At 40.1% G+C, this 24,473-nt stretch overlaps 1 protein-coding gene across 1 annotated transcript in view; it reads left to right on the forward strand.

Annotated features, from left to right (window-relative positions):
- Positions 1-4,463: 4,463 nt before the first annotated feature.
- The window catches only part of CMTM4 (CKLF like MARVEL transmembrane domain containing 4), a 28,936-nt gene continuing 8,926 nt past the window's right edge, over positions 4,464-24,473 (forward strand). The window contains exons 1-2 of the mRNA XM_035119433.3: positions 4,464-5,363; positions 21,727-21,903. Coding sequence (XP_034975324.1) covers positions 5,178-5,363; positions 21,727-21,903 — 363 coding nt within the window. The 5' untranslated portion in view covers positions 4,464-5,177. The remainder of the gene's footprint in view (positions 5,364-21,726; positions 21,904-24,473) is intronic.

A 24,473-nucleotide genomic window follows, 5' to 3' on the forward strand; every position in this document is an offset into this window, starting at 1 on the left:
ATGTATACAGCATGCTAAAATATACTTACTTTGGAGAATACTTAAAAGTCCAAATGAAGGCTTGGCCAAATAAAATATCATTTACAATTCATTGACAAACTATTAAGGAAGGAGTCAATTGGGGCTTGCTGGGAAATGAAATGTCACAAATTGGGTGCCTATAAAGGTCATTTGTCATGTCCCATTCAACTAAACTTCTGATAGCAAGGGGACATGGAGGAAGAAATCTGATTTGGAGCACAGTGTGTGAGCAAATTCATCTAGGGGAAGGTGGTTCTTCATATAATTTGCTCCAAAACAGATTTCATAAATTTTTGTTTTGCTACACCTGTACCTTTATCCTATTTCCACTATACTTCATTGGACTATAGACTGATTGCATAGAAGAGCTCTGTGGCCCTCCAGATGTTGGAGGAATTGACCACCAGACCTTCAGAATACAAAGCAGATCATGATGTGCTGGCAAACTAGTCTTTCTCCTAGCCTTTTGCTTGCTGGTGTCCTGAGCTAAACCACCAAGAGTTACAAGAAATGAAGAAACTGGTGTTCTGGAGTTTATTGCTTGTGAAGTTTTAAACACCAGGGCAATAGAAATTACAAATGTCCTCTGCAACTTAATACAAAAAGCCTTCATAAATATCCAATGTGTCCAGAAGAAAAGTGAAAGTTCTTTAGATCAGGCAGCCTTTGATCGTTCCTAAATGACAGCAGCACCCATCTCAGCTTTGCATCACTGGTGTGACTGTTTTGCTTTCATCTCTGTTGGCATCCAGGCTTTAGAACATATTTTTTTAAAAAACAAACCTTTTCCCAATATTTATAAACCTATTACCGGCAACTATGGATTTTTACACCCAGATTTTGAACTAGGCAATATTTATTTGGATTCATTCATGATCAGATGTGATAAAAGGGTATATACTCAGAATAAGGGTTTTAAAAATTATTATTAAATGTGCATTTTTTTCAATGATGAGAGTGTCCTATATGCTCAATTGTTTCCAACTGAGGGAACTAGAGATTATAGCTTGCCAAAAATATGTTGCCTTCAATAATTTTCCCCCAGGAAATAAATAAGCTATTTTCCCAGCAGCTCAAGTAGTCTTTTATTCTTGCCTTATGCTTGATTTTAAAAAAATGCAGTGAAAAAGGAAAAGCTGTCTCAAGTCAAATTACACTAAACTTTGTATATCAACTGATTGGATCTTGGATATAAGGAACTTGAAGCAGATTTACATAACTTAAGTAAGAACATAAGACCTTGCTGGATCAGGTCAATGGCCCATCTAGTTCATCCTGTTTTCATAGTGGCCAACTTGTAGGAAGCCTGCAAGCAAGACAAGAGCACAAGTGCATTCTCCTGTGATTTTCAGAAGCATAATTCTCTGACAGTGGAGGCAGAGCATAGCCATCATAGTTAGCAGCCATTGATAGCATTTACCTCCATGAATTTGTCTAGAGACCATATAACACCAATTCTGAAAGACCTACATTGGCTCCCAGTAAGTTTCCGAGCACAATTCAAAGTGTTGGTGCTGACCTTTAAAGCCCTAAACAGCCTCAGCCCACTATACCTGAAGGAGCGTCTCCACCCCCATCGTTCTGCCCAGACACAGGTCCAGCGCCGAGGGCCTTCTGGCGGTGCCCTCACTGTGAGAAGCAAAGCTACAGGGAACCAGGCAGAGGGCCTTCTCGGTAGTGGTGCCCGCCCTGTGGAATGCCCTCCCATCAAGAGGCCAAAGAGATAAACAACTACCTGACATTTAGAAAACATATGAAGGCAGCCCTGTTTCGGGAAGTTTTTAATTTGTGACATTTTATTGTATTTTAATCTTTGCTGGAAGCCGCCCAGAGTGGCTGGGGAGACCCAGCCGGATGGGCGGGGTACAAATAAATTATTATTATTATTATTATTATTATTATCATCATCATCATCATCATCATCTCTTTTTAAAAACCGCTTTACGAGCTTTATGGGGTAAACATGGACCTTTTTATTTGTCCAGACTTTAATGTATAATCTAATGCTGTGACAGTTCTGGGGTTTTTTGTGAGTTTCCTTGCTTTTACTGCCAGTGTCAATTTTACAAGTGTTTTTTTTAATGTTTCATATCTCTATATCTCTATGTTAAAGCTATGGTTTTCCCAGTAGTGATGTATGGAAGTGAGAGCTGGACCATAAAAAAAGGCTGATCGCAAAAGAATTGATGCTTTTGAATTATGGTGCTAGAGGAGACTCTTGAGAGTCCCGTGGACTGCAAGAAGATCAAACCTATGCATTCTTAAGGAAATCAGCCCTGAGTGCTCACTGGAAGGACAAATCCTGAAGCTGAGGCTCCAATACTTTGGCTACCTCATGAGAAGAGAAGACTCCCTGGAAAAGACCCTGATGTTGGGAAAGATGGAGGGCACAAGGAGAAGGGGACAACAGAGGACGAGATGGCTGGACAGTGTTCTCGAAGCTACCAATATGAGTCTGACCAAAGTGTGGGAGGCAGTGGAAGACAGGAGTGCCTGGCGTGCTCTGGTCCATGGGGTCACGAAGAGTCGGACACGACTAAACGACTAAACAACAACAATATCTCTATATCTGTCTTTCTCTCTCACACAGGTCACATTAAATTCCTGTAATTATAAGGAAGGATAACAAAGGCATGTTTCAGAAATTTGTTCCAGAATTTCTCTGCCTTAAGATTCATTACTGTAAGTGACCCCCCACAGTTTCAGGTATCTAATGCAAGGTTTTATTTCATGTCCATTTAAACTGTAATGTTTTAAATTCCTTCTTGTGTTCAAAAAAATCCCAACTTATTTGAATTAATTTTGCAGATTTATTCCTTCTTGGCCTTTTGGTTAAGATGTAGATTTATAAACTGCTTCACAGCCAGAAGCTACTGAAGCAATTTACCATAATATAAAATACTGTAACATAAAAAGATGCAGCCCTAATAATCCAAAACACTGTTTTTGTGTCACAGTTCTATAAAATGGCTGGGATACACTTTACTCACTCAAGCCACATTCCTGCATTTAAGATCATATTTAAGAGCAGAACGGTCACTTTAAGGCTATTCTGCTATTTGCTGCAAATGAGCAGATCCCAGAATACAGGTTATATATTCTTGGATAGGTAGGAAATATTGAACCTTCAATCCCATGCAGCTAAGAGTAAATTCTATTTAATGTAGTGGGACTTACTTCTGAGTAAACGAGCTTAGATCCGGGGTGTTAATACTTTAAAACTGCTTGTGTTGTATCTCTGATTCATGCAAGGTTCCCTTTTGACATGGAAACTGAAAACCTACCTTGGCAGAAGTTTTCATTACAGATGTGAGATGGAAAATCAACCAATTAGGCTAGTACTTGTTCCTCCAATAAGATGTGCATTCTAATCAGCAGCTGTGAGAGCTTACTGAGCATAGAAAGGCCTTAAAACACATGAATGGACATCTTCAAAGGCTGCAAAGGAAAGCATGTTTCCCTTTCGATAAAGACAACGAAAAACCAGGAAGAACTGACTCATATTGTTATGAGTTAATGGGTGGGTGCTTTGACTCCCCTAAATTCCTGGGGGCCAGATTCTCCCATAATTTTCTGGTTCTAGTGGCTGTTGGAGTTTAATCAATGCTTGGCGTATTAAGAGAGGCTGCCAAACACATGAATTTAGCAGGATCAAAATCTAGGCCAAACCAGTTTTTCTGTGCCGAGGAAATCACTTGGGAGAAGAGCCATCACAGAGAACAAAATGCAAGGTGATGAGCCATTAAAAAGGCAAAGTCTCTCTGCCAGTCATCAATGGGGTCAGCTCTGGGTTAGTTAGCAGGACAAAGGCCAGAGTTGGAGGGAGCGTTGTGGTTTAAGGTTGCACCTGGCTTGGAGGCAAGTTGGAGAGTAAAGTGGCAGCCTGTAAAATGCAGCAAGCTGAGCAGAGGGCCATGGTAGATTTCTGGTGGCATCCAAAACTGGCCATGGGAGAAGCAAGAACCTCTTGGAGTGTTAACACTGCATGTCTCTCCAGGTTGTATATAAGCCACCTATCCTAAAGACATCTCTGCTGCGCCTTATTTTAAAAGGAAATATAAACCTTGGGGTTTAGTGCCTGGACCACTGGAATCTTGCACTGTTAATGGAGACTGGGGTGGGGTGTAGCAATGTATCAGCATTTTCAATGTTAAGTGTTCAAATACCTTTATGAGTATTTGTGGCTTTTGAAAACTTTGCAGGACGCAGCTGACTGATGCGTCATTGTTCTGCTCCATCTGGCACCTACGGTAAGAATTCAACAGGTGAACCCCGCCCCCCAATAATCTTTAACAGTTGAATACTGTATGTGGGGAGAGCGAGTACTGTATATAAAAATCTGTGTACTGTATATGTATTTGTGCATATATGTGTGTGTGTGTGCGCGCACACACACACTCATTACCTATTCCTCTCTCTCCCTCTCTATAAACTTCGCGTTCGCAGTTGGCAGGGAGTGAGGAAATGGCGAGGCGGCGGCGGCGGCCTTCCTCTGCGCAGCCCTTGCCTTCCCCACAGGATCCGGGCCTGAGTCCAGCTCAGGACCTTCCCTGAGGGGGCAGAACCCTCGGCGGCTGCCGCCTCCTCGGCCGAGCCCCTTCTTGACTCCGCTTCAGGGCGGGCTTTCCCTCTTCCTCTTCCCTCCCTTTCCGCCGACGAGGAGCAGCGGCAAGTCCCAGAGGGAGAGAGGCAGGCAGGCAGGCAGGCAGCGGGAACGGCGTCGTCGTCTCTGGTGGCCGCAGCTGCAGCTTCACCTCGTGAGAGAGGCGGGAAGCGAAGACCCAGGCGACGCCGCCCGCTGTGGGGCTCCTGAGGCGGAAGGCCGGCCTCAGGGAAGGGAAGACGCCCGCGGCGGACGGGATCGAAGCGGGCAGGGCAGGGCAGGGCAAGGCAAGGCAGGGCGCTCCGCTTCGCTTCGGCAGCCTCGGCGGCGGCGACCCAACATGCCTCCCGCTTCCTCGGCGTTGCCGCCGCCGCCACCACCGTTGCCGCTGTTGTTGTTGTTTTCCTCGCCCTCCCCGCCCGCCGCCTGAAGCGAAGAGGAGACCTTCCCCTTCCTCTTCTCCTCTGCCAGCCGAAGTTCCCAGGCGGCCCCGACCCCACCCCAGGCGGAGGAGGAGAAGGAGGGCGGCGGCGGAGGCAGCAGCAACCGCGACATGAGGCGCGCCGAGGACCTGGAGGGCTTCGATGGGGAAGCGTCGAGCACCTCCATGATCTCGGGCGCCAGCAGCCCCTACCAGCCCACCACCGAGCCCGTCAGTCACGGCCACGGGCTGCGCGGCCTCCGCTGCGACCCCGATTACCTGAGGGGCACCTTCGGAAGGCTCAAGATCGCCCAGGTGGTGGGTACCGAGCGGCGAGGGGGGGGTCGTTTGGAGGGGGGGGAGAGTCGCCTTTCCTTATCGCTGTTTCTAATTATGATCGTCACGGTGGTTAACGGTGTGTGTTCGCACACACACACGAGTGAGTGTTTGGGTTTAATATCGCCCTCCTGTGTGGGTCGCCCTTCTTTTTTGAGCCATGGCCAAATAGCATGGTGATTGCTATTCCCACCTCGCCCCCACTCCAGTGGAGAAGGCTTGTTTTGTCAACCCAAAAGATTCTCTCAAAGAGACTCTCGCAGATTCCCATATTTAGAGGATGGGCTTGGAGGTTCCAGATGTGCTGTTACCTCCCCAGCCAAATCCCACAAGATTAGCCTCAAGTGTAATAGGAGTAGTAGTGGTGGTGGTGGTGGTTAGAGTGCCAAATCAGGACTGAAGCTCCCTGAGTGACCTTGGGGCCAGCCAGCTTTATCTACCTCCTAAGGTTGTTGTTAAAAATCTTTTTTTTTTAAGGTGGTGGACACTCTTTGGGTTTCTTAGCTAACTTGTTAGCGGACACTCTTTGGGTTTCTTAGCTAACTTGTTAGCCATATTTGTTGCTGGAGGATGGGGGATAAAAATAGCTGAAATGAATAATGTATTAGGCAGATGCCAACAAAAAGGGAGAGAATCTTGGGATACCTTAAGGCTGCAATCTTCTGTCCAGTTTTGCAGGATTGAACTGCATTGAACTCAGTGGGATTTCTGTTTGAACAGGCAGATTATAGATATAACTTTTTAAAAGATGTAACAGATTCATTGAGGCAGAAGCTTTCATAGACTAGCACACACTTTTTTTTTCAGTTGCATGAAGTGTTATCCAGTTGGCAGAGAGATGCAAATACACACATACCTGGGGGAGGGGGAGCATAGAAGACCCTGTAAAAGAAATGGAGCAAAAGGCCATGGAATGCATAAGGCGCAGTTCATGTATTTTATTTTAGCTAAACTGCTTACATTCTTCAACAGCTGGTGTCTCTCTGGCAACTGAGGATAATGCTTCTTGCATCAGATAAAATGCTAGTTCCCACATAAAACCACTTAGTCTTTAAGGTGCTCCTTAAGGCTTCTTTTGTCAACTGCTAGCAGAGCTTAGATTTAGAGAAGTAAACCTGTCTGACCCATTTTGAGAAGAAGGATGGGTTACAATTAAAATAAATGCAGCATTATATATTGCCCCAGTCATCCCTTTTTGAAGATGTCTGATTCAAACGTAAGGCAAATTTCACAACTATGTATTGATTCTCTCTAGGTATTTCATCAGTAAGGTAACGTTGGCCTTTCCCTTTCCATTCTTCTGACTACCACTTAAGTTTTTTCTATTTTGGGGGAGGATACATATTATTTCCCCATCTTTTCTGCAATGGTGCCACCATTTCTGCCAGAGTTGATCCTGTTGGGCAAGAATTTTAATTAGGGAGGGAAAGGGAACAAGCAGTTAGGTGATAGGTGACGATTTATGCAATCTTTCAAGGTCACCTTTTATGACTGGATGAAAAAAACAGCAGTTAGATGTTAGAAGGTCACCTGTTCCATCTTCTGACCCTTTCCTGTTTTTCTAGGGTATGTTGGATGGATGGATGGATATATTTGCACAGTCTGATTTCTCATCTTGACCCAATGTTTCCTGTCTTCTTAGTCTTTTTAGTGCATATTGTGACATGCACCCAGTCTACTTCTGGGATAGGGAACTTGTGGCCCTCCACATGTTGTTGGACTGCAATTCCTCTTAGTACAACCCAGCATGGCCAGTGCTTCTGAATGATGGGAATTTCAGTTCAACAATATCTGGAAGGTCAGAGTTTTCCCATCACTGATCTACTTAGTAGTCTTTTTATCTATAAAGGCTTGTGCCACAATACGTCTTATGTATGCTTACTCAGAATTAAGTACCAGGTCAGGAAAACTCGTGTAAGTTGCACAGAACTGCACCATTAAAATACTTTTATCTTCATGTTTCTGTGGCCCTTTGATTTGGAGGATTTAGAAGTACCAGGAAAATTTCATTTATGGCTACAGCTGCTAGGAGGGGAATTTAATTTGACTTCCATCTACAAACATTTTGCAAATACCTGTAGAACATTTATTTGCTTAAAATTCTGCCTTTAAATACCATTGCCAGATACTGGTCAGGTGATTCATATGAAGGTGTTCAAAAGAAGCTTGTCATCGAAAGAGGAAAAGGTCTTTCCTCGAGTGTTTCCTAATCATTAACACTGAATTCTACTGACGTTTTACAAAGTAATTCTGATATTTTAATTTTTTAAAATTGTTTTAGTGTATGTTTTTATGTTATGAACTGCTTTGATTTTTAAAAATAGTAATATAAAATATTTAAAATCTTGTGTATTGAGTCTGCTATAGTATTGTTTTTTCTTGTGAACATTAGCTTCTTGCTTTCCTGGCTTGGTGCCATTTTGTGTTTTGCTAATTGTAACCTTTTAGTGGCACCTCAGATTTATATCCTAACATTGTGTCCATATTCTATCTTCCATGTGTCTCTTTGGTTTAAATGTTGTACCGTAATTGGCAAAAGGATATGTTTGTGTGAGAGAGGGTATTTAGACTGGCTTAGTGTTGCTTGTCTTTGTGTGCTTTGCTTAGGTGCCACTGTTCTTATCAGTGTGTTTAAACAATGTGCTGCTGGAATACAGGCTATTTTTTAAATGACATTTTAAGCTCAGAAGTACAGATCAAAGGAGCACAAAAAAATGTTCTGACAGTAAACCATAGTTTTGTGTTGCATGCATAATCATCCAGGAACTTTGGGTTTGTGCACTCCCTCTCCCCACTGCACACCATAGCATGATGATTTTACAAGTTATGGCTCGTAAACAAACTCCAGCTAATATCGGACTGGAATATCTTGACTACAGTTTCAGCTGGTACAAAATGCTGCAGTTAGGCTGTTTATAGGGGCAGATAATGTACCGTATAAACAGCCCTATAAATTTGCATATTTTAATACTCAGAATTCTTATTCCAGTTGTGGGGCTTGAACTGTGTTTAGCTTTAACAAGAGACATAAAAGCATTCTGGATGGTCACTGGAATGTATCCTGAATAGGAAGGTCACTTAGGACACTGTTCATGTTTGAAGGAACCATATCATTAGCCACACCCATATAATTTATTTGTATCTGTATTCCTAGAATAGTGTAGGGTCTGATAATGGGAGACTCTAGTTGTGTGGATTTGTCTTTACTGTAAAAGAAAGAAAAAAAGCATTCTGCATAAATTTCATTGGAGTGGTATTTAAATACATGTGTGATTCAGATAATTTTACTCCTTGTTTAGACTCCATGTTTAGATATGGGATGGCTAAAGGCCCAATTTTGCTTTTCCTTGGTTCCCTGGTTTACTAGTGTTTTTTGGTTTTTTAAAAAAGTGCTGCTAACATTTCCATTCATTTAAAATAGTTTTAGGATCTGTGTATGTTTGGAAAAACCTCTTAGATGACAGGTTGGTACCAGGTACCATAAGTAGGGAAGCCACCCTTCAGACATTTCTATAAGGCTTTATAGGTCAAATCAGCACTTTGAATTGGGCTCAGAAACAAATTGGCAGCAAGTGTAGTTGAGCTAGAATTGGTGTTTATGTGCTCAGACAGCATGGTCCCAGTTAATAAACTGGCTGCCAAATTTGGCATGAGCTGACATTTTGAACTGTTTTCAAAGGCAGTGAAACAAATGTCTTAACATCTTATTTAAACTCAGACCAGCAGCAGAGAGTTCACAAACAAAAGGTGAGATTAATACAGATTGGGATTGCTGAAACTATTATGTCAGCATGCTACAAAAATATATGTTTTTAAATGGGTACTGATGGAGATGTCATTCAGAGTTTACTGTGACAATGGAGTGCAGTTATCTGAGGATAATTTTGAGTATTTCCATTTTAAAAAATAAGTTTACAGCTCTTATATTTAAGGAGCAAAACATGAAAACTTGGCAGTCAGAAGCATGAATCAATGAAAATTTCAGGGCATGTGAAATGGAAGGAGTAGCTGTGTGGCTTCCTTTTATACCATAAAAGACCATAAAGGTTTCAGTGGCAATTCAGGACTTGGTTAATTCTGTAACCCTTACCTTGCCTTTCTACATAATGTGCCTCTTCATACCAAATATTTATTTATATCAGGGAGCAGAGCAAACATAAACACATGAGCATACAGATACCCACAAGAAAAATCATGGCCACCTTGCTCCTCCCCTGTTTCTGCTGCTGCTTTGTTATTGAGAGCCTATCAGCCTTATATCAGGAAGTTTTTAATGTTTGATATTTTACTATGTTTTATATGTGTTGTAAGCTGCCCAGAGTGGCTGGGAAAACCCAGCCATATGGGCAGGGTATTAATAATACTAATAATAATAATAATAATAATAATAATAATAATAATAATAATTCTGTCAGAACCCAGGGTCATGATTTGTCTTGATCCAGAAAAAGCAAGTTTTGTTTTTGACTTACCGTTAATGATTTATCTACAGGCGATAAAATACCATGCAAGCTGGTGTTGGGATGTAATGATAGCTCTGGGAAGTGCAGTAGTTGTGGGACAAGGTGAAGAGTGAAGTATCTGCAGTTTTCTCTGAGTTCCTGCATGCTCACACAATGATACTTAGCCATGGTTTGGCTTAATGTTGTGTGCAAACTGGGACAGTTAGATAATGTTATTTTTCATAGAATAGAAATGATATTTGTGAACATTCCATCAGATAGGGGTTTCCAGGGCTCAGTTGAGAATCATTCTTCATGTAATAGCTTTCCGTCAATGTCTCACTGACTGTTCATACGACTCAATTCCTTGAGTTCAACATTTTTTCATGAATCCAACTCCTGTTTTTCTTATCCCTTCACAACACAGACAGATGTACATTGTGCACATCTTTCCACATTGTGAAGCCATGCAAATTGTGTGAAATGCGTGACTGTGTAGCTTGCTTTTGGAGCTGTGAAATGCAAGGTTTGTGATTGAAGAATCCGAGATTATTTTTAGAGCAGAATGGGACCCTTACTGTGATCTCCAAATGTGTCAGAAACAAATTATTGGTTGTCAAAATTGACATGCAAGCTGCCTTGTTCTAGTTAAAATTAAAACTGCATCTTCTGCTAAATTGCAGTCTAGTATCTTATAATCCTGGGCAAACTCAGGGTGTTAACTGGGCTTCACTTACACCATTTGATTTAAGATTACCAGGCACATGAAATGATTGATACTGGAAGTTTAGGAGATATCTAGTTGCAGGGGTTCTCAACAGGTTGTGCATGCCTTGGTCATCAGTGTTTTCTGTGTTCTCTAGGATACATTTGGAGTTGTTTTGGGTGGCTAAAGATATTACAAGGGGAAATTTGTATGTTTTATACCTTCATTTTGTTAGAAATTTGTGATCTTTTTGGAAAAATCTGCTAGAGGCCTCCTCACCCCATGGGAAAAAAAATACAATATAGCTAGTACTATTACAGCTTTGGAGGCCTTCTGACATGTTATTGGCAGATGGATTAAACATTATGGTGGGAAGCTTCAAAACTGTAGGGAATATTACACACACACACACACACACACACACACAGGAAGGGTGTACTTTTGGGACATAATTTGAAACACATTTGTGTGGCTTTGTTTCAGCCAAGGGTAGAAGGTAGTTTTTCAAAAGTCATTTGAAAAAGCTGCTGAAGTGTTCTGAGTGTGTCCAAACCACAGTCAAGAGCTATTATTTGAGCAGTCCAGGATTTTAATGCACTTATCAATACTGTATCTCCTGTAGTGCATTACCTCCCTAAAGCATGTCATGTTCTATAGATTGTAGCACTGAGTGCCTGTTTTGAATTGTTAGCTACAGGTTATCTGGTAGAAAATACTGTTGCTGGTATATTGAACATGTTGAAGTAATTTGCCACAAAGCTTTCTCTTTCTCTGCCCTACTTCTTGCTTTTTTATGTGTGTAGGCCATGCAGCCAGGCATTTTGGCTGGCAAGGTATTTTTGTTGTGCAAAGTTAATGACAATCTCTAAACCTCAAATAGGTGGAGTCCTCTCAGCCTCTTATTGATTTGATTTTAAAGTTTGCATTTCACAAGCCTAGACTCTGTTTCTTAAAGGAAACTCTTGCTCCTTCAAACCAGGTAAAGGGACGTAGTGTACAATTATGACTGTGGTCTTTGGATTTATTTATTTATTTATGGCTCAATATTGCAGTAAGCAAAGGGTTAAAGAGGATGTTTAGATGTTGCCGGCACAGGACCACTTCAGGTTGAGTTCTTTGTTTGAGCTCAGATCTGTGCAATTGAGTCAAATGAGTATTTGTCATGCTCTAATGCAGGCATCCCCAAACTGCGGCCCTCCAGATGTTTTGGCCTACAACTCCCATGATCCCTAGCTAACAGGACCAGTGGTTGGGGAAGATGGGAATTGTAGTCCAAAACATCTGGAGGGTCGAAGTTTGGGGATGCCTGCTCTAATGAGTGAGACATTTGGGAAAGGAATGGGTGAGAGTCAAGAAAGAATAGAAGTAGCTTCAATATACTTTCTCTGCATTCTGAGTTTGTGTTTTAGGAAAAGACTGATGAGCCTATGATCCATCAGATACTACTAGAGGACAGTTCCCATCACAAATTACCATTAACTATGATGGCTGGGAGGACTGGGGGGGGGGTATAGGAATTGGAATATGACAATATCTGGAGGGCTACAGTTTCCTCTTCCTGCTTAGGAATGCCTGCATCTAAAGTTCTTAAGGAGATATCTTCTTATGGCTGAAATTCACAAGATCTTAGGCTGCTTTCCTCATCCCAGCAACCTCTTTGGAGTCCCAATGTTGCATCTTCATCCCAGACACTTAACTTCCACTATTTCACTCAATTTCCACAAACAGCAGCTTCTTCACTTGGTTGCTATTCATTCTATTTCCATGATTCCTATTCATTCTATTAAGATAAAAAGTTAGTGTAAGGTAACACCAAAACAAATGGAATATAATATGAAAGAGAAAAAAGTTTAAGCATCTGTTCAGATAATCTAAACAAAGTCTACTTTATTTAACTTCTTTCATGTAGCCCAAGTGCAGTTCCTTCTATATTTTGCTATCCCTCAATACTTAGCCATACTTTTGTCATACTTAGGGATTTTTGTAGCCTGTTTAATTGTTTTTCGCCCTGTACTTGAATGAGATTGTGCAGTCAGCTGTTGACCTGAGCTTTATGTGGCTATTTGTTGCTCTGGCTTTTGAGACTTGATGCTTTTGTAGATTGGTAACTATGCAATTAAGTACCTGAATCTTCAAATTCTAGCATATTATCCTGTAGTGCCTCTTGGACATGTTTACAACTTACTAGAATTAATTACTTTGAGAACCTTCAGGAAGAAAAAGTGTTGTCCTTTTGATCTCAGTTAACTACAACATGGGGTTAAGGGTATATGCTACAAAAATGAAATAATATTTTGCTATAATAAAAGCAGCAAAGGTCCTGAAAGATATAGGATATAATGCTAAGGATTTGGGCTTCACAGAAGAGATCTGAGTGAAGGGTATGAACTAAATACTTTTCACATTTTTGTTGTTGTTATAGACTGGGGTGAGGGAACATTGGGCCCTGCTGGGTGAATGTTGTCTTCCAAGCATCTCTATCTGGCTTTTGGAATTTTCCCTAATAATAAATTTGTACCCCGCCCTCCCCGGCCCTAGGCCACACCCTTCACTTGGCCCTCTTCATGCTTTCTTGAGAGTTTTTGCATTTCTGGAATGTGTCCTTGAACTTGAACAACTCATGCTTGCAGGTAGGGAGGGTAGAGGGTGTGTGTGTAGAAACTATTCTACTATTCTATTCTATTCTATTCTACTATTTATATTCATTGCTCCGCCTAATTTACCTTCTGGTCCCATCTAGAAGTGGTAGGTAGCCCCCCCAAAAGATTACACAGAAAGGAATACGACCCTCAAACTGATTCTCCCCCCCCCTTCTGAAACAGACTTGGATACAGTTGCAGAATCAGGAATGCTATCTTTCTGTGGCTTTCTGGTGGAGAATATTTTAAGCTAGATCTTAGCCTTAGCTTGATAGCGTATTTGCTGGAGCTCAGTTGTCAAACTTGGAAAAACAGTCACTCCTAGTAAAATGATTAGCTGTGCAGATAAGCTCTACAAATTTAATTCAACCTTGAAAAAAATTCCTTGCCTTGTCACCTCTAATTGTGTTTTACTTGCCATGGTCAACCAGGCAGACAACTTTCTACAAGACTTCCTTCAGTTTGAAATTAAAAGATACAATAGCAGCGGTCTTCACACTTGGGATCCACTGCATTCACTTTTGATATTTTATTGAATAGTGCTTGTGTCTCACCATATATTGCTCATTGAGGTGTTGGTATACTATCCCCCACTCCCCGTACAAGTGAACCAATATTTCATGTATTGTTGGTCAAACTTTTGAGCACTTTTACCGGTAGTTGTTAATTTTTCTCTTATTTTGTGCACTTTCTGCCACTTTAATTCACTTCCCTGTATACCTGACCCCTGCTAATGTCAATTTTTCTAAAATCAAAATGAACAGGGAAAGATTCGTCACCCACATAATCTAATATAGGCGGAAGCTGTTTTTTGTTCCCCCATTTTTGGATGATTAAGTTTGAAGAAACTCCTCAGATTCTGCTATGTTGAAGTAACATATCCCGTAGTTGTAGTTCAAAAGCAAGAAGTGTTTCCTTTAGTCTGAAAACTCTTGCCATTTTACAATTTGTTTTAAAAAGCAACTAAATCAAACTTCTTTTCATTCTAAAATATTGCATTGAAATATTAAAATTGGAATCCTGTGTATACTTACTTAAGCGTTAAGCCCCATTCATGGTTGAACTCATGGAAACTTACTCCCAAAGAAGAATGCAAAGGATCAGGCTACAATGTTGACAGTCTTATCAGGCACATTTACCAGTAACTGAAAGTAAAGCCCCATAACTGATGGTGATTTACTTATACCACACCCATCTGATTGGGTTGCCCCAGCCATTCTGGGTGGCTTCCAACAAAAATACAGGAGGGGGAAGCATAAAAGCTTCCCAAAACAGGGCTGCCTTCAGATGTCTACAAAAAGTTACATAGTTAACTCTTTGACATCTGCTGGAAGGGCATTCCAAAACTACTGGGTGCAACTACTGTCATACCTTGGTTTTCTTACAACCTAATTCTCAAACATTTTGTCTCCTGAATAATCGAAACTCAGAAGGACCTCAGAGGTGTATCTCAGTTCATCTTGAGGCTGAATCATTTGGACTCTGGACCACCAGTTGTTGTTTTTGTGTGTGTTTGCAGGTGTTTATCTCTTAAGAGATAACACACTGTGTCCAAAAAACATTTTTGTTTTATTTTTAGACTTACTGTTTCTAGTGCACTTATTTGTAAACAAATGTTCCTGGAGCATGTATCTTGATCAGCTATTCTTTCAAATTAAATTTATTTAAAACAGTAATTCCGGTATTTACTTAAGTTCAGTATTTGATGAGTGCAGAAATTGATTGTTGCAGTTTCGTGCATTGTATTTCATTCAAAGTGCTGGTGCAGTCATTAAATATGCAAAGACAGTATTGAGTTTTAGAAATGGCTCCTCATTGTTTTAGGGACTTCCTGGCCCTGATCCACATCTATACCTATAATTAGAAAGCAATGTTTACTTTGTATTCGATACAAAAATTGTAACTGAAACATGATATCCACTTGATATTTGTGCCTTTCCACAAGGTTTAACAGGAGAAAGCAAAACCTCTAGTAAGTCTGATAATTTCTGTTTTACCTTTTGGCCAAATTATTATTATCAATTTATTTCACATAGTGCTTTTAACAGAGTTTGGGGCTAGCACAGGAAATGGCAGGGCAAGCTTGAAACTATTCAGTATTTTTGGTATAACTGAGAGTGCTCTTAGTATTGTGGCCAGTATTTTTTATGTTTTTGGTTTTTGTTGTAAGATTCTGTTTTTCTGGTATGTCTAGACCATTTTGCCTTTTAAGGCCTGGCATCTGAGGGGGCCATCAGATTACAGCTCTGGATTCTTAGGATTGTGAATACTTTTATCTGAGCTGTTAAAATTCTTGCATAATGGGGTCCTTTCAGGTCACACTATGTTCCTAATTATTTTCTCATTAAAATGCTTTTCCTTCTCTGGCAATGTAATTTGAATACTTGTTATTTACTTTAAAAAAAATCTTAAAATAAGACTCCTGTATAAAGTTAGAGTTCTTAATCTAAGGACATAGCTGAGTTTCTTCTTTGGTCTATGGCTTCAACCTGATGTAACAATAAACTATGGCTTATCATTAAAGGCATTAGCCACAGTGAACTTTGGACTCATGTACTCCCCCTCCAGTGACCGGGAGGAATAGTTTGAAAGGTCTCTTTTCCATTTTAGAATAATTAGTTAAGCTTTACGTCCAAATCTAGACAAAATGTGGTTAGTTTTAACTATAGTTAGTTAAAACATGTCAGCTTCAGACAAACCACAGTTGGGTATAATTACAGTTTGTTCAGTCCTGGGCATAATGCTGAAGTGCAGTTAATTGAAATTGAAAGGTTCTGATCTCAAAACCATACTGGAGGAGAAAACACATGAATCCAAAGCTTATGCATGCAGCAATAAGTTTTTGTTCATCATTACGTCAGTGGGTTTTAAAGCTAAGAAAAAGTATGAAGTCCTTTTAATGTTTCAGCTTAGTTGCCTCCATTGCTGTTCATACAAACTGGAACACTGAAAGCCTTCTCTACTAAAAATATCATTCGTTAAGGGGGGGACGGACTTTAGAATAAAACCTGTTGTATCAAAAGGGGGGAAAGGAGATATCTTGTTCTCGCATTCATAAGCTTATAGAGCCACAGCAAAATATACGTTCACTGCTAATGCAGAGCCTACCACAGATCCAACAAAGATGGCTTACAAGGAGTTATGAGTTACCTCACTTTATCCTCAGTGAAATTTGTTTCAGAGGTTGCTGTACAAAGTGTAGGGGAGGGGTTGTGTTGAAAATAAAAATTCATACTTAGACTTTACATGTAGGTAACTGCATTCATCAGCATGCGTTATGCTTTGGACAAACTTTATAATGAATAACACGTTTATGTTTCAAATGCAAATAATAGAATCATCATCATGAGATTGGGCAATGGCACTGGTGACATGGACTATTATAATATCCAAGAACATGTGAACAGTATTTCTCTGCATACTTATGCCTCTGATTCCACTGTGTACTGTTAATTAGAAACAATAAATGCATATAAAAGTATATAAAAATTTTATAATAGCACTTTACAAATGTAATCCTATTTTAAATATAATTTTCTAAGAGGTGATATTCTTACATAATTATATATTTATTTTCTTCATCAGCAACATGACAACAATACTTTTAAATGGTTGCTAATGTTGCTGTAGTTGAAAGGAAAATTTTCACCAAGAGGATGCCGACTTATCACAGGGCAACATCAGAATTCATCACAAGCCAGATAGCCAAACTGGCAAAGCAGCTGCTAAGCAACAGTTGGTTAATATTTGCACTAGTTGTATACTTTTTTTCAAAGGATGGTAGATCAAGTATGACAACTTATGATTGAACCATTAAGAAATCTTAATTTAAAAGTCACAAGAGTGAAGAAGCATACTTGTCAGAATAAAATAACAGCAATGTCCATGTAACTAATTTAGTCCTGCCCCCTCCCCACTATCAAACAGCAGCCATGCATGACAGTGTTTGATATGGCAGGCAGCCCTTTGGAACATGGGCAGTGGGCTTGGGCTTTGTTTTGCTTGCCTCACTAAATATGTTTAGCATTTTTTTCTTTAGCTGGTACAATTTCACATGTTGGAATTGCATCACAAAACAGTTGTGAGGCTTCCACTGAAAGTAAGTGGGACTGTGCCATGTTTTTGTTGTAAGAAGGAATTCTCCGTAACACATGTAGGAGCTTTTTGTCAGGGGTGTGGAATCTGTTCATGTATTACAGGAACTAATTGGATTGACTCATTTTCTTGCATTCCTGTGTACATGTCAGAGGACTCCATGGGTAGAATAAAAAAGTCCACTTACGGACATGTGCAAATCCAGCCCTAGTGATGCCAGGTGGAAAATTAATCATATTTTTGCTGTGACGAAAGATAGTTTCCTCTTGGAGAGGCAGGGATGCACTGAAGCCATATTACTGAAATATTTGTATTTATGCCAGCTGTGTTAGATGTGGGAAATGCATCCGCTTATAAGGAATGAAGCCTACTTAGATTTAGACTATTGAATTAGCCAAGTTAAATGAAAGCGATAAATCTAAATTTGAATGTGTGAGGTTTTTTTAAATGTCTTTGGGTGTATTTTGAGGAGGTGTAAAAGCAATTTACTTATTTCTATGCTGTCTATGACTACTTATGCTGTACCACTAGTTTAAATCATAAATCCTGGTAGTGTAATATTCTTACAAAAATATTGTGGGTATTCTTAAGCAGGAAAAATGTTCACTATTCAGTGGTTTTTGTGAAATCATAAGTAATTATGTGATTGAACCACACAATAAGTCTTTTTGTGGGCCTCTTCAGATAAACAGGAAAGCTATTTTCTTTTTATAAAAAATCTTGAGGGAAACATTTTTAGTGCTTATGTTGCTTGATTTATCAAAAAATAAAACACATTTAATAGAGAAAATGTAGTGGTAGCAATTTTCTTCCTTATGAAGTCTTCTGTTGAGGTTGAAAACATATTGCAATGCATTCTCTTCATTTTTCTTAAATGCTGACAGTCATAATTAGTATAGACAATTTGCCAAGAAGATCTTGTGCAGCTACAATTCATTTCCAGTCTGTTCCTTTTCATGTTTACTGGAAAAAAAACCTATTGAATTGAATGAGTCAGCATAGGATTGAAGCTTTCATTAAAGCGTGTTCTGCAACATTGTTTTGCAGTATGACAAAATATTAGGGCTATACTATTTTGGCTGCAGTACTCTCCAAGGGATTTGGAGAAATGCAGGGGTGGTGTTTTGCAACTTATACTACATCCATGTTTCAGGAGCATATATTGGCAATAACATTTGGAGATTTCTCAGCTTTACTATGTTCATGTGAACCTGAACTGCAAGGACTGGTGATCATTTCTACTATGGTTGGAGTAAGCAAAAATATTGTGCAGGTGCTCTGCCCTGGGTCTGGTTTCTTTGGGGTAGAATTTAGTGAAGTAGATTAAGACAGGATACTATTCAACAATCTTGTATTTGGCATATCACTTATGCAAGGTAGGAGAAAGTCCTGGGATCGCTTGCTTATTTATTTACAGCATTTGTACTCCACTCATTAGCCAAAAAGGCTCCCAGAGTGGGTTATTTACAATCTATTAAAACAAAGCAGTCCCTGCCCACAAGCTTGCAAACTAAAAACCACTACACAAAAGAGAAGAAGAAAACAAACTCAGGAATCATTCCTTAAATAGTAGCTCTTATAATTACCAACTGGCAAGAAAGAGTTCAGGGATAGGAGCTGGTCTTTTGACAAAGCTGGTGGAATAAGCACTGCCCCCCCCCCCACAAATAATCAGAAAAGGGAATTTAAGCCAAACATTATGGAGAGATTCCTAGTGGTAACAAGAACCTTCACAGTAGAACAGATGGAAGGTGGGAGAATTTCCTTCATTTGAGATGTTTAAGCAGTGCTGGATGACTGTCTTTAGCAATGGACTTCCTGCATTGGTTGGGCTAGAAGACCTCTGTTGTCCCTTCCAGCCTTGTGATTCTGTGAAAAGGCAAAAATACAAACAAAAGCAGGGCAATGATTTATCGGGTGACAGAAAAGTGAGACTGTTACTGGGAAATAGGGGACAATGAGGGAAATGTGTTCATCTATCTTATAGCATGCTGGGACACTCCCAAACTCCAGTAAAGGGCATATTGTTTACTCATGCATGCATATCCGACTAGCTGAACACAATGCATTTCCAGAAGATCGTTTGTGGGCTGATGATTTCCACTATTTTCCATGGGAACATTTCTAATCTGTGATGTGGCCAATCTCCCTCCCTCCATGGTTTTCTGTTGAAATGGCCGCTGCCGACCAGCCAAACAAGAACAAGTAAGGAAGTGGCTGTTTGGATATCTGAATCAGTGTAGTGAGGTTTGTGTATAATTATTTGTGTTCAGATAACTGAAATTTCGGATAATGGGACCTGCATGTACATTACTCAAAGATTTGCAACTGATCTCATGAACTGTCTTGATTGAAAAGGAACATTGATTTTCAGGTGTCAGGAGACATGAACATGTGAGAAATGCAAGTGAGGAAAGTTAATGTTGGAAATCCAGGTGTGCACATTTAGAGCAACCTTTGTTGGTCCAGTAGAAACCCACATCTTTTCCCACTTGTATGCAAATAGGAAATTTGAGGATTTTATGTTGCCAGAATCCCACACCTTTCCTTACTATACCTCTGATTCTAGTCACTCTGTTGCTCCAGCAATATGGCAGCAAAATATGAAAAGAGCAGATGACCTCACTGAGCCAAATCCTGATAAAATGGGAATGAGGGAGAGGAGGACATTTTCAGGCCAACTGCTAGTGGACTTAAGAGGGGGCACACCCTTCATATAGATATCCTGGGTCTGTACCACTAGTACTGTTAGTCCAAGTACACTCTGAAACACTGCGTCATGGAATCTTCTAGAAGCAAAGGCCTAGAGCAGGGATAGGGAACCAGTGGTCCCTTAGATACTACTTGACTACAGCTCCCACCATCTCTGACCATGGGCCATGCTGGCCACGTCTGGGTCCAAAAACAGCTGGAGGGCCATAGGCGTTCCACCTCCTGGCCTAGAAAGTAGAAGAAGAGTCAAGCAAAGAAGACATCCATGTTTCCTGCTAACTGCCCCTTCAGTGAGTTCATTAGGTTTAGCAACCACACCTCATTGGCAAGATGTATCAAGTGGCCCTTTTACACTGTTACTGCCACTCCTTGCCTCTGGCCCAGCCCAGTAGGACTTAAAAGTTTGTCACACATGTTGAAATTAAGGATCCCTTAAACGCTACACCTTAGTTTGATGTGATCTGATGGAACTCAAAATAAATCTTACTTCTATAGCTCTAATGAGCGTTAAAAGTTGTGAGAGAGAGCAGTTAAGAGATCTGACTTGTGTTGATTATAGTGATACTAATTTGGAATTGGGGACAGGGAAAGGAGTAAGAGTGAAATCTAAATTAATGTCTGTAACATTTTGACTACTGACCTCAGTGCAATACTAGTTATAGTATTATTTGTTATATCTTTCAATTACATTCAACTTCTCTTGGGTATGATCACTTTCATATTCATATCAACCAGGTGAGAGAGATTGCTATACCCCGGCCCCCTTTTAAGAATAAGAAAATGAGAATAAGAGACACGGTGCATCTGCATCAGGCATCCGCACAACATGACCAGTCCAACAAAGTTGATGTTGAAGAATCATTGCTTCAACAATGGCGATCTTTGCTTCTTCCAGTACACTGATATTAGTTTGCCTGTCTTCCCAAGTGATGTGTAAAATTTTTCAGAGACATCGTTGATGGAATCTTTCGAGGGGTTGGAGATGGCGTTTATAAGTGGTCCATGTTTCACAAGCATATCATGGAGGAGCCAAATGATGTTTACAAATTTATCTGGGCAGCCAATTCTCAGAAGGACAGTCCACAGGGCATTACGATTTACAGTGTCAAAAGCCTTAGTCAGGTCAATAAACGCCATATACTGGGGTTGGTTTTGCTATCTGCATTTTTCTTGAAGCTGTCGAGCAGTGAAAATCATGTTCCACTGTCCCCCTAGAAGGCCAAAAACCATTTTAGGATTCAGGAAGGGTAACCTCGGATATTGTTACGAGACGGTTTGCTAAGATTCTTGCAAGAATTTTGCCAACCGCAGCTAATAGAGAGAGGCCTCAATAGTTTCCACAATCAGTTCTGTCACTGTTTTTAAAGAGATTGATAATTTTGGCATCCATAAAATCTGCTGGGATTTCTTCTCTTTCCCAGATTTTTTCGATATGCTTGTGTATAGATGGCCACAGGATCACTAAACTGGGCCGTATCATACACATGTTTACTTGCAAGCAAGACCCACTGAGTTCTGTAGGACTCTCAAGTAAGTGTGCACAGGATTGCTATTTTAGTACTAAAATATGCTTTGTTATATGAGTGAGACAAGCATCTTGTGTTGATTTCTTCTTTTAAACCGTGAATCTTACTGAAGTTCCATTGCACATTCTTGAGTATCAAATTCCCAATGAACATTTCAGGATAATTTGTGGCTGTCTTCAGAATGTTACAGAACTATTTATATTTTACCACTTTTTCTCCCCTTAGGTTTTGGCATTGATTTCCTTCATCTGCATAGAAACCATCATGGTATGCTCCCCTTGTGAAGGCCTTTATTTCTTTGAATTTGTCAGCTGTAGTGCATCGGTAGTTACTGGAGTTTTGTTGCTTATGTTCAGTCTAAATCTCCATGCAAGAATACCACAGATCAACTGGAACATTACAGTAAGTTTTCATCCAAACCTTCACTTTATAAAAATAGCTGAATAAACATTTGAAGTTTAGACTTCAAGCACTGCCTGCCTTGTACAGAAACTTGAAACCCTTGGTAAATGTTATTTGCAGCAAGTAGAGTTCATGTGCTGCTTTATATTCAAAGTGAACCCCACTGGTGCAATAAGGATTATGAAATATTGGATGATAAAAAGTATATAAAGCTGAAATTGTGTGTAAAATCATCCCGCTCCCTTGCATAATGCAGACTTTCCTTCAATGCTAGTCTTTATTGTTCACAACTGAGGAAGGCATAGTCTGCAGATTTTGTTTAATACTGTGCTTTATATTTACAAATGGTTAAAAAATGAAATATGAATTGAGTGCATACTACAATGTAGAGTTAGAGTCAATCTGTAAATCTGTAGGCCATCAATCCCTCTTCTAAAAACAGTCATCTTTTGGGATTAACCTGCCTTTCTGAGTTTGGAAGTGTGTGCTTTATGCATTTATCTTCTTTCTCACATTCTTTTAGGAATCTGGTTGCCACTGTTTTTACAAGTCCTGCTCTTGTACTCTTTTGAAAACAGGCATTTGACGGGATTTTGATTTTTTTACTGATAAGGAGATAAGTAGTAGGAAAAGTTCCCCCGGCTACATGCTTGCATGTCAGACACAGGAGCAGGGCCAACTGATAGGGGCCACAGATTTCTCTGTTTTTGTTTTGGCATAAATTTCACATAATCGTTGCACACTGTCTATTTAGAATTCATTAGAATCCCTATAAGGCAAATCCAAAAAGTCACCTTACGTTCTTCTGATAGCTCAATGGGTTTTGTTTGGTCCTTTGCAGTTTCTTTAACTTTTGGTTAGGTTCCTCTTGACCCTACCTTTATATCCCTTCTTCCTTCCAAATGAGCCCAGGGTGGCAAACAACAAATGCTAAAACAATTATAACACATTTAAAACAATATACAATATACATAATTGACTGGGAAAGATCTCAATTTAAAAGGCATGCTGAGAGAAGGTCTTCAATAGGTGCCAGTAAGACAACGGAGATAGCACCTTCAAGGGGAGGAAATTCCAAAGGGTGGGTGACACAACACCAAAGGCTCAATTCCTACATTGTGTAAAACAGACCTTCTGATAAGATGGTATCTGCAGGAAGCCCTCTTCTGCAAAGCACGGTGATCAATTGAGCATATAAGGACTGGTACTCTAGTATGTTTAATGTATCTTTGCCCCAAGCTGTATACAGCCTTGTACACCAAAACCAGTACAGTGGTACCTTGACTTACGAATTACTCGACGTACGAATGTTTCGAGTTATGAACGGAGCTCAGTCCGCCATTTTGGATGCGGCACGAATAGGATTTTTTCGACTAGGAAGAACTTCCTGACAGTAAGAGCTGTTCGGCAGTGGAATTTGCTACCAAGTAGTGTGGTGGAGTCTCCTTCTTTGGAGGTCTTTAAGCAGAGGCTTGACAGGCATATGTCAAGAATGCTTTGATGGTGTTTCCTGCTCGGCAGGGGGTTGGACTGGATGGCCCTTGTGGTCTCTTCCAACTCTACGATTCTATGATTCTATGACTTACGAATTTTTAATAGGGGTTGCTTCGACTTACGAAATTTTTTAAATTATTTTTTTCCCATAGGCTTCTACTTACGATTTTTTTGACTTACGAAGGTCCATTCGGAACGGATTAAATTCGTAAGTCGAGGTACCACTGTACATTGAATTTGGCCCAATAGCTAATATGCAGCCAGAGCAATTCTTTCAACAGATACATTCAGTAGCTTATTCTTTTACTTCACTTGTCCTGCCACCCTTTCTGTGGGTATGCATGAGAGACTGGCAGGTTGGAATACTGGTTTTTTGATCTCTTGGATTCTGGTAGGCCAAGGAGTGTGTACCCCACCTTCTAGTATGTATCCTGAATTGTGTGAACGTGCTGAAAACCTTTGAAAGGGAAAAAACTATGTGGTGTAATGAGTCTGTCTTAGCTGCTGGCCACAGTAAATTATATCACTAGGCCAGTCAATGATCCTTAATCTCTGTTCCTGTTTGGATTAAGGAACACTGTATTTTGAAGTTCTGCCTCCTTTGTCTTACTGTACATGATGAGTATTTACAACTTTCTGGCAGCAACAGAATAAAGAGAGGAATGTTGTACATTAACATTTTGGCAGAAGTGATCCCATTTACATCCTAACTGAGGAATTGTATGCCATCTGAAATATTATTCAAAATGCAACACTTGGAAGGTGAAGCTTGTAAAGGACTGTAGTATGGCATGCTAGGAAGGAAACTGAAAAAAATGCGCCCAGAGAAAAAGAGTGGATAAGTCATACTCCTGTGTCTGATAGTCTTGCTATGAGAGTGTGAAAAATGATAGTGGAAATTTCCCCTTTGTTAAATAAAACAAATAGGATCAGCTCTGCAAGGATGTGTGCAAGTAACATAAAGGAATGTGATGGGCATCTGAACACGTTTCAGATGAGTTTATATTCACTCATACTGCTTGCTTAAATGTATTGAAAAGAGTTAAGTTACGTATTTTAGTTATTATAATTTCCCA

This window comes from Zootoca vivipara, chromosome 6 (genome assembly GCF_965207765.1).
Source record: "Zootoca vivipara chromosome 6, rZooViv2.hap1.1, whole genome shotgun sequence".
Classification (NCBI taxonomy): domain Eukaryota; kingdom Metazoa; phylum Chordata; class Lepidosauria; order Squamata; family Lacertidae; genus Zootoca; species Zootoca vivipara.